The sequence below is a fragment of the Manis pentadactyla genome, chromosome 7 (assembly GCF_030020395.1).
Source record: "Manis pentadactyla isolate mManPen7 chromosome 7, mManPen7.hap1, whole genome shotgun sequence".
NCBI classification, from domain to species: Eukaryota; Metazoa; Chordata; class Mammalia; order Pholidota; family Manidae; genus Manis; species Manis pentadactyla.
Window position 1 is genome coordinate 132,401,325 of NC_080025.1, and position 10,855 is coordinate 132,412,179.

Consider the following 10,855-nt stretch of genomic DNA (forward strand, 5'->3'; position numbering starts at 1 on the left):
GTTGTTATTTTCACCATTCTTATCATTTAGTATATTTATTATTACCTGTGATCCCAGGGCCCTTTCCTATAGTACTTCTGTTGTCTAGATCTTGTGATCTTTCCTGTGAAATCTGTTTCTGTAGCCAAATTTCTCATGAGCCATGATCATCTGATATCTAAGAAATACCACCTCTGAATGCTCTAGTATTTTTTAGGGTTGAGCAAATTAGTGTGTGAGACCTCCTGAAATGCTTTGGAATACTCCCAGCATTAGACCCTCCTCTTTGTGAATATTTTCCTACCATGGTAGATATCCCACAGATGTTACCTGGGGCCGGGGAACCTAATTTCACTAGGAGAAGGCTCTGTATCAGAAAGGCATTGATCGATTGGAAAGGGAAACCTGGCAAGTCCGATGAGCTTAGGATGTCCTTGGTCTGTCTTGGGTTGGTGGCAACATCCACTGGAAGGGGACTGTTCCCTCTTCGCCTCTGCCTGGAAATCTAAGATCTGACTCGAGAGCAAAGTTCAGGGAGATGGTAGTGAAGGAGGCAAATACAGCTCTCTCCTTCAGTATTCCTATCAGTCAGGGCCCTTACACAAAGCTTATCTCTAGTTGAAGTTGAAATTACTAAGGTATTTCTTAAGAAATCCTTCAGTCCTAAGAGGAAATTGTTCTTTTTGCACCATACAGACTGCCTGTAGAATAGTAGTTTTACTGCTCTCTATATCTTCCCTCTGCAAACTTCTGACATCCCACTGGTCCTTTGTACCCTCATCAGAAGGTAATCAAGTAAAAGGCAGATCATTCTGTTTTGCTATCCAAGTAGCATTACTGTGGTAAAAGATTAATTAAAGCTTAAGTGTAATTATATTTTTTGAATATTTCATCTATTTGGAAGAATGACTTTGAGCTGGGAATATAGCAACCAGAAAGATGCAGATTGGCAGTGAATTCATATAACTAGAGCCAGAGGGTGAAGCAGGATTTATTCACTGTGGTCCAGAAGCTCCAGACTTGTGTGTGTGGCTTGTGTATGGGTGTGCCTGGGGGGGGTGGATGGGGGAGACGGGGGTAAAGGTTTATAACACAGAGTTCTCAGAGATCTTCACCTGGAAAAGGGAAGGTCTATCTGTGTCCATCAGCCATGTTTCCTTATTCTTTCAAGATCTCCAACCTTCTGTACATACCTGATGACAGCAGCTCCTCACCACTCCTCTGAAGTGACAGTGGTATTTAAAAGTAGTTTTGGGTTGGTTTTAATATTAGTTTACATGCCATTAAATTTCTGGACATCCCTTGTTTTAAAACAGGTCATTTGAAATTCATATAAAATGCTTGTGAGTGGAACATTGTTTTTTTATTGTCATCTCTATTAGATACCCAAGCTCCAGTGGTTCCATATTGGCGCCTGCCTGGTTTGGGCATTATTGTTTACCTGCTGAAACAGAGTGCTAATGATTTCTTCAGCTGTTATGACAGTCATCGACAGAGTGTCAGCAAGCTGCAGAATGTAGAGCAGCTTCCACCGGATGAGATAAAAGAGGTATGACTTTTAATAATGAGCTGTGGAAACTTTTGAGAAGCCATTGCTTTTACTAACAAAGGAGAAGGTACTGGTGTCAAACTTTTGAGTAAAGATGATGGATGCAATGAGACGAAAGGAAGTAAAATGATTCCTCTGTGTGACTTGAAGAAGAGTCCCTCACCTTAGCCCACTCTGTTTAAACATAGAAACTCTTGATGAAAGACAGTAAAGTTGTACCTGTTCAAGAAAACCACCATTATTCAGTAGAATGGTGACTGGCCTCTGAGTAAAGTTTTGGTAATTTCTACCCTCAAACCTGTGCTGAGAAACTTAGGTTTCTGTTGCTGATGCTTATTCAGTAGAAGCAGTTCCTTGAGTAAGATGCCCCTGTACCTTCAGCATATTCAGTATCTGTTGAGTGAATTTTTCAGACAAATGGGATGGCATATCAGACTTGACTGCCTGCTCTCAGTGACCTAGAATCACCTCTTGGCATTTATGTGGCTCAGTGGCTATGCTTGCTCCCTAAGAAGCCTGCCTTCTTTCCCGTTTGGCACAGCTGAACTGTAAGGCATCTCTTGGTATCCTGTGGCAACCTGGATGTTGAACCATTTTGCATTCCTGGTTTGCACCAGCTTTCCTGGAAGACTCCTTGTCATTCTTAAGAGTGGTCAAAGCCTACTCCTTGTCCCTCTTCTGATAATCAGAGGAAGCATTTAATTTATCGAGTGTTTGCGATGTGCCAGGCCCTGAGCTACAAGTTCTACCTGAATACATGAGGTGGATATTGTTGCTACTCCCATTTCTTAAATGAGGAAACCGAGGCACTGGAAGTTTGAATAACTTAACCCAAAGCCATACAGCTAGCAAGGAAAGTTGAGGCAGGAGTTTATTGACTAGGTTCAGGCAGTCCCTGAAATTGTGTGGTTTACACTTGGCAGCACTCCCCCACCCATGTTGCTTACAGGCGCTGCTAATAACTGCAGCATCTCAATGGAGTGTTCGGTCTGCCTTCTGCCAAACTGGGAGTCTGAATTTGAAGTCAGTCCATGGTACTTATAGATATGCCATCTAGGGGAGTGATGAGGGGACGTTCTGATTGATGACTCTATTTTTGCCTGTGCTCTAGAAGTTTACATTTTCTTCAGAAGATACATGACAGATGTTAAATTCTCCAGGGCATTGTTAACACCTACTGGTTGAAAAACCTGTTTTGTTTTGTTGTAAATTTGACAGGAAATTCAGGGTTGGTTGGCCCATCAGCAGATTGGACATGTCTGATTCAGGGACAAGACTTTTTCAAAAGTGGCAGATGAATATTCATGTGGAATTCAACTGCTTCTTCAGCTTCATTTTTTTAAGTTACTGGCTTCCTAACTAGATAATAAAGGATGTTTATTTCTTCAAGGTTGTTTAAAGTTACATGAATATTTTTCTTAGTATTTACAAGCCACCCTCTTAGAGTAGATTTTCATTAAATTTTTGTTACAGTTTAAGTAGTTCTTAATACTGTGTTTGTTTTTTTTTCTTAGTTGTGTCAGTCTGTGATGCCTGCTGGTGTTGATAAGATCTCCACTGCACAGAAATACATTCTAGCAAGACGGCGTTTGGTGAAGTTGATCAATAATAGAGCAAAACTTCTTTCCCTTTGTTCTTGTATCCTTAATAAAATCATAGTGGGCTTTCAATGATGACCTTTAAGAGTATTTTCCAATGTAGGAACAGTTTGCTTATTCTCACGATTGGGCATCAAAACCATGCAGAAAGGGACATAATCACTGTTGATTTTTTTTCCCAGTAAGTGCCTGATATATTCCAATTGAAAATTTTTTTTCTTAACCTTTTAGAGTAGCTGATAATCTTGATCATATATACAGACACTTTCTGTCTGGACAGGAGATAAGGACACAGTGCTCCACCTCCCTCTCAACCTACCTTGCTGCTTTCTGGGGAGATACCTTCAGTGGAGCCCTCCCTCTGTCTTTAGACTGAGCTAGTGGGTGCAGTCTCCGCCTTTTATTTCCTCCTTGGAAACTGGTTTGTAAAAACACGTGCAGAGATTATTTTCCTTTAATGTGAGCTCTTCCGCATAGTTATCATAGAGACCTGCCTGTTTATTCTTTGGCGCCATCTGGAGTACTACCTGTTACATTGCACGCCCACAGATTCTCAAGATTCCTTGTTTGCCTCCAGGACCTTATTTAAAAGCAGAAGACTACAGGGTAACTGTTCTGAAAGTTTGTGAACGATAAGTGCCTATAAATTTTAGTGCCTTGAAAAACTAGTTATAGTTTTTATTTATTTTTTGTGTTTCCTGATTACTATGAGTGGATTGGGTCATCAAGAGCTATTTTGTTTGTACACATAGCTATTTTTTAGATTATACTTCTGTCCATGGGAAATTGTACAGAGCATAAGAGCATCTTAGAGGCTGCTCCTCAGCTTCTTGCAGTTAGGGCTGGCCCAGCTCTTGAGCCCTGTGGTCACAATTTTTTTTCCAGAAGAATGAAAGTGGGTCAGCCCAGGCCACGATTCTTATTGCTAGATTGGGACCCTGTGAGTGATGATCATATATTGATTGGACTGTTAATGGGAAGAAACAAAAAAAGCTTGAGAACTCTGGCCTGGACCAGTGAGGTGCTTCCTGGGGCTCCCATTTACTGAAAGTTGAAGTGGAGTTCTCATCCTTGACCCCTGTTTTTCACGGCACTATTGTTCACTGTCTTCAGGATTTCCACTGTGTAGTAGGTATATACTCACTAAGCTGGTTTGACTGTGTCTTTTATCTCTATATTCCTTTGCTTCAGAAACCAACCCGGATTTTAGAAGTGGCCTGACTGTAGTGAGCCAGCATGACCTAGACCAGGTGAGGCCTAGGCTCAGACTCTCTCTCTTTTTGAAAGGAAAAAGGAAAAGCCTAGAGTGTTAGTAAGATGATAATTTTCAGAGTTGTTACAAAGACCTGATTTGAATTATGGCCTGGCCACCTAACAGCTGTGTGACTTTGAACAACTTACTTAACTTTGGAGCTGCCATTTCCTCCTTGAAGAAATGGGAATGATAGTTCAACCTTAAGGAGTTTTCTCAGAATGAAATGAAGTTTTGTATGTGAGGTTCCTGGGGTCATGCCCAGAACATAGGAAGTAACTGATAGGCATTATGATCTGGAAACTCCTAATTTATTTTGATTAACTTTGTACACTTTTGAGGCACAAAGTGTTACTCAACATTTAATTTTTCAGATAATAATTTAATGGAGAGATTGTGAGTAGCCACTAAAAATTCCACTGTGATAGACTATATTTTACAGTATTATATATTTAGTAACTTCTTGATCAGCAGTATCAGAATGAATGAAGGGCATTCCAAAACCAGTTAAAATGAAAATCTCATATGAAACTAATGGGAAGGTCTTAGGAACAAAGCAGTTATCAAGTGCATGATGTTAGGGAAAATGAATTACAGCTAGATCTGCTGCTCGGCATCTGAATATCTTTAGCCGTGATTTGATAAAGCCTCTACTCTTCCCTCATCCCTCTTGGTTGCTGCCTTTCCTAGAGCTGAAGTTTGGGCCTTACTGCAGAAAGAGAGGCCTAGTACAGCATCCTCCAGACCCGGCTTAGCCAGATGTCATGATAACAGCCTCTTATTCAAGCCCTGACTAATTTGTCCCCTAGTGACTTTATGACACTTCATTTTTTTGGCTTGGCTTATCTAGGGAGGCTAATGTTAATCTAAGTGAGACCATGTGCAGAATTAGCCAAAAATAGATCTTCTGGCAGATGTTTAATATATGTTGAATCAATGACTATTTCTGTTTCATTAGACTGGTCTGTTACAAAGATAGAAGAAAAGCTCATTCTTTGTTTTGATCTTAATGTAAAACCACAGGCAGACAGATTCATCTGGTTTTTTACTTAATTTTAGCATTTCAGCATAATACTAAAGAGCCATCTTAACTCATGCATATGAAGTCTAAAAGGTATGCCAGATCCCCTCCCCCTTTCATGTATTTCAAAAGGTAAAGCATACAAATATTCTTGTTCTTTCTATAATTGCTGTTTCCCCAAAAGGCACCCACTCTTAATAACTTCTTATGTGGCCCTTCAGGAAATGTTTTTGTGCATATATCCATATATCAGTAGCAGCATCAATAGTTGTTGCTTTTTAAAGCAAATTTAAAATTTACACATTAATATAAGAATTGGAAAGAGGGAAAAACAGTATCCTACTAATATAATGTTAGGATGGAAAATGTGAATGTTTAGTTTAGTATATGAGAAAGGACTACATTTCAAAAATTCCAAGGTATTTAAAATTGGAAGACAGAATAAAAGAAGTATTTGAGGCTGCAGTTTTAATAATGAAATGTCATCTTTGTTACATCTAGCTTCAGGCTGACGCCATCAACACTTTTGGAGAATCACTACAAAAGAAACTTCTGGACATTGAAGGACTATATTCAAAAGTTCGATCTCGCTACAGTTTCATACAAGCTCTTGTCAGACGTATCCGAGGCCTAATGAGGATATCACGGAGCTGAAAGCCCATGCTTATATTCTTCCAGGGAGGAGATGAACTGGGGAAAATGTCTCCTTTTTATAGATGAATTATTTCTAAATTATGACCAAAAAATATTTTGCTATTTCTTTCTTTATATATGGACATCTTTTCTGTAAACTTCTTTGCCTGGATTCTATCCCTACTAATAAAAAATAAATACTTTTTAAAAAAACAAACAAACATGGTTTGTCTTTTGCAGTTAATCTAGAAGATGGTCAACATTGTTGGGAATCCAACAGATAAACTTTCCACAGTGAATGTGTTAGGGGGGCATTGTTTATTTTCCTTGGCTCTTGTCCCCACCGCAACAAAGAATTGAAGGACAGAGACACAGCAGTGAAGTAGAGTAAGTTTTATTTGAAGTTCTTAAAGAGAAGACGTGCAGGTGACCTCACGGAGGAGAGGCACCTTGAAAATTTGGGACAAAATCTTAAGGCAACAAGGTTATGCTCTTAGAAAGTGCGGGTGACCTCAGAGTGGGGCGCCCTGAAAAGTTGGGGGTTCCCCCTTTTAAGGATTTTTCAGGAATGTGACAAAGGGCTAGGGGTATGGACTTGTTAAGTGGTCTCAAAATGTTTATCTTTTTTTTTTTTATTAAGGTATCATTGATATACAATCTTATCCTCAGGTTTCACATGAGCAACATTGTGGTTACTGCATTCTCCCCTCTTATCCAGTCCCCACCATATACCTTGTTACAATCACTGTCCATCAGCATAATAAGATGCTATAGAGTCACTGCTTGTCTTCTCTGTGCTATACTGCCTTCCCCGTGCCTCCCCACCCCATATTATGTGTGCTAATCAAGATGTTTATCTTTGATGAGACATTAAGTCTCTTACCAGTTCTTCAGGTAATTCTGCAAAATCAGCTTAACACAAGAAATCTACTGCTCTGATTCCTTTAGGATAGCATCTTCTGCCTGGGAGCATGAGACATTAAGTCTCTTACCAGTTCTTCAGGTAATTCTGCAAAATCAGCTTAACACAAGAAATCTACTGCTCTGATTCCTTTAGGATAGCATCTTCTGCCTGGGAGCATATCAATCAAGCCCACTTCCCTTGTCCCCAGTGTGGGCTGAGTTATTGTCAGTTTGCTAAAGAATATGTTAAGAATCTTACTTTTTAACTTCCTGGGTTTTAAAGTGCAATCTTTAGCTTTAAGGTGGAATTCTTTCTGTTTTTGCTATGCTGTTTATGGCTGGGCTTGTTTGCTAAATTAACCATGGTGCTTATCTTTTGCCCAGGTTGCAGATTACTTGATTAGGGATTAGAGGAGGAAAAACAGCATATAGGTAAAATTAAAAAAAATAAGCTGGACCTTTTAGCAGGCTGAAGTAAATCTTACAGTGTCATGATCTAATTGACACAGTGAAGACATGGGCTGTGCTGAGATACTTTTCTTTATCTGGGGAGTATTTCAACATTCCAGGCCAAGTTGCTCCTGACCTTTTGAGCTTTAACTGATTAACTGATTAACTCTAAATCTTTTCTGGGTTTCTAGTTTTAACTGGTTAACTTGTTGAGTCCTTGTAGTGGACTTTACTGGCCTTAATTCTCTCTCTACTGCACTCATATCTATTTTCCTGCCTAACAGTTACTACTACTAGGGATATAATTCTGAATGCTAAATTAAAGGCAGTCTGGAAATTTTAATTTTTTTCTCTTTGTATATGCACTACATGTCTGTGGTACTCAGGGTTACCCCATGGGGTAGAGTGGACTAAGTTCAGTTCCATATTAGTGTATTATAGAACCGTGTCAAAAAGTCAAGCCATCTCTTCCCTAAAATTTTTTTCTTTATGTAAATTGCAATACAATAATTTGCATTTATTCCTTAGAAATGATAGTGAAATTTCTCAATTATCTGCATATATTTTTCATATAATTAATATAAAGGCTACAATTAGGGCAAAAGAATTTAAACAATCACCACAACTGTATTTGTTTAAGTGGCTGCATCATCTGAAAGTCCCTTTTTCCCTGTCTGATCACCAACTGAGCAGTCTAATATATAGGAGTGAGTATTGAGAAGGGAGTCTTGACTCTCATGCAGCATCAGCAGTTGCAAATTAAAACAATACTGTAGTGTTGCTTTTTAAAAAATATAATAAAATTTCCATGGCTTTTAAAAGCATCATTTAAAACCTTTGTCATCATTATATTCTGAAATTAATTTACTGCCCACTACTTATAAACATTACTCTGCAGCTGTAACTGGAAAGCATCCTGTTAATAAATAGAAGTCTCAGAGGGGTGTGGATGAGTAAACGAGTGAGTCCGGAATGTAGTAATGACTGCTGCTTTGTGGGCCAGCATATGGCAATCTTCTGGAACACAGGCATGAACCCAGAAATAATCAGAAAAGAGCCTGGGACACAGAACCAAAGCATTTTTAAAAAATTAAGGTATCATTGATTGCTTCTCATTGAAAACATTCTCATAAAGGTTTCACATGAAAAACAATGTGGTTGCTACTACACTCACCCATATTATCGAGTCTCCCCCATACTCCATAGCAGTCACTGTCCATCAGTGAAGATGCCACAGAGTTCCTATTTGTCTTCTCTGAGGTGCACTGTCTTCCCCGTGATCCCACACACACTATGTGCACCAATACTTTGTTTTCCCTACTTTGAAAAAATTTGAATCTTCAAAGTTTTGCAACGGTTGAAAGTACAGTGAATCCACATGCCTTTCACCAGCTTCACTGAGTCTTAACATTTTGTGCATTTGTTCTATCTCTTTTTTTATGTGTATATATATATATATATATACTGGTTTTCTTCCTTAACTAGTTAAAAGTAACTTGTGGACATCATGACACTTGATCCATAATATTTCAGCAAGTAAAATCAAGGATATTTCCTTCATGACCAAAATACCATTATCAGACTTAAAGACATTTGACAATAAAATAAAATAAAATTTCTAATAGTCCACGTTCAGATTTCCTCAGTTGCCCGAAAAATGTTCTCCTAGGACTTTTTGTTTTACTCAGGATTTAATCAATCGTACATTACATTTAGTTGTCTCTTTAGTCTCCTTTATTCTGAAACAGTCCCCCTCCCTTTTTTGGGAGAGGAGTCTTTTATATAACATTTTTAGCTGTTTTGGAAAATGGTCCCAGAATTGTTTTAAAAAATTAGATTGACGTTAAACATTTTTGACAAGAACACTACAGTTCTACAGTGGATACTATGCCTTAGCATGTGTCAGGAGGGACATAAGAGTTTGTCCCATTATATGAAGTTGAGTCACTTGATTATGGTAGTGTTTGACACACATCTCCAGTGTAAAGGTTATCTTTATGCCATTATAATGAATAAGTAATCTGTGGGTTGCTACTCTATCTAGTTTCAAAAAAGACCCTTTCAACCAACCACTGCTTTTACTCATTCCAATTTTTTAGATTCTATACTGTTTTGATCATACAAGTAATATAATCAGTATAATATAACCAGATTCCCACTCTTCACGTCACACACCTAAATTGATCAAATTTTTCAATTAATAGTATTTTTTTTAAGGGAGATACAATGTGGTAGGTACAATTGAGGCAGATGTCAACTGTGAACTCTAATCCCATTCCTGTTTCCCTCCCAGAGGTGACCATTGTCAGGAATTCATTGCTCATCTTTGCCCCTCCTGCTCCCCCTCCCCACCCACTCATCCCAACCCTTCCCTGCCAGTCACTTTTTATACTTCCACTACATATTTGTGTATTCACATTAATTTTACAGGTTGATCATCTTGGTGTGTGTGTGTCATCATACTATGGAGCAATTTGTAGGTGGCTTTTTTTCATTTAACATTGTGTTTTTGATAGTTCCTCGTGCTCATTTATTGTAAGTATTGAATAGTAGTATTACAGTACACGAATATGCTAATTTATGCATTCTATTATTGGTGGACTGGTATACATTTAAATTCTCACCGTTGTGCTACTACAAACAGTGCTACGATGATAATTATACCTGTTGTCTCCTTGGATGAGACACGTGACATAAGAGGTCTTCTCTGGATCACGAAACTAGAAATGGAAATCCTGAGTTGGAGATAGAAGAGCTTTAATTTCACTAGACATTGCAGTATTTTCCTTAGTAGTTGTACCAATTTACTCCTACCCATGGGGTGAAAGTTCCTGTTTGTTCACACCATCAACAACAGTTTTAATTGTCCTACTTTTTTCCCCAAATACTTAATTTTTTTTCAGCCAGTTTTAGATTTACAACAAAATTGAGGAAGATACAGAGGTTCCTATATGCCCCTTGTCTCCACACCCACAGCCTCTCCATTATCTGCATCAGTCACCAGGGGGTACATTTTTACCAAGGATTATTTTACATTGACACAATGCCCCAAAGCCTGTGGTTTTTACCCTAGGGCTCACTCTTGTTGCATGTTGTATGGGTTTTGGACAAATGTATGATGATGACATATATCCATCACTGTAATACAGAGAGTATTTTCACTGCCCTAAAAAGCCTCTGCACCCTGCCTATTCATTTCTTCCTCTCCTCTCTGCCCCCAGTGATCTTTTTATTCTTTCCATAGCTTTTGCCTTTTCCAGAATCCCATATATTGAAATTGTACAGTATGTAAGGTTTCAGATTTGCTTCTTTCACTTGATAATATGCATTTAAGTCTATCCACTCACCTACTGAAGGACATCTTGGTTGTTTCCAAGTTTTGGCAATTATGAGCACACCTGCTATAAACATCCTTGTCCAAGTTTTTGTGTGGACCTAAGGTTTCAGCTCCTGTGGGTAAATCATGTGGT

The 10,855-nt window shown here is 38.6% G+C and overlaps 1 protein-coding gene across 1 annotated transcript in view; it reads left to right on the forward strand.

The window, feature by feature from the left end:
- NUP205 (nucleoporin 205) overlaps positions 1–6,253 on the forward strand; it is a 78,168-nt gene extending 71,915 nt beyond the window's left edge. Inside the window, exons 39-43 of the mRNA XM_036905534.2 lie at positions 1,362–1,528; positions 3,043–3,166; positions 3,604–3,732; positions 4,318–4,376; positions 5,901–6,253. Coding sequence (XP_036761429.2) covers positions 1,362–1,528; positions 3,043–3,166; positions 3,604–3,732; positions 4,318–4,376; positions 5,901–6,053 — 632 coding nt within the window. The 3' untranslated portion in view covers positions 6,054–6,253. The remainder of the gene's footprint in view (positions 1–1,361; positions 1,529–3,042; positions 3,167–3,603; positions 3,733–4,317; positions 4,377–5,900) is intronic.
- The last annotated feature ends 4,602 nt before the right edge of the window (positions 6,254–10,855 follow it).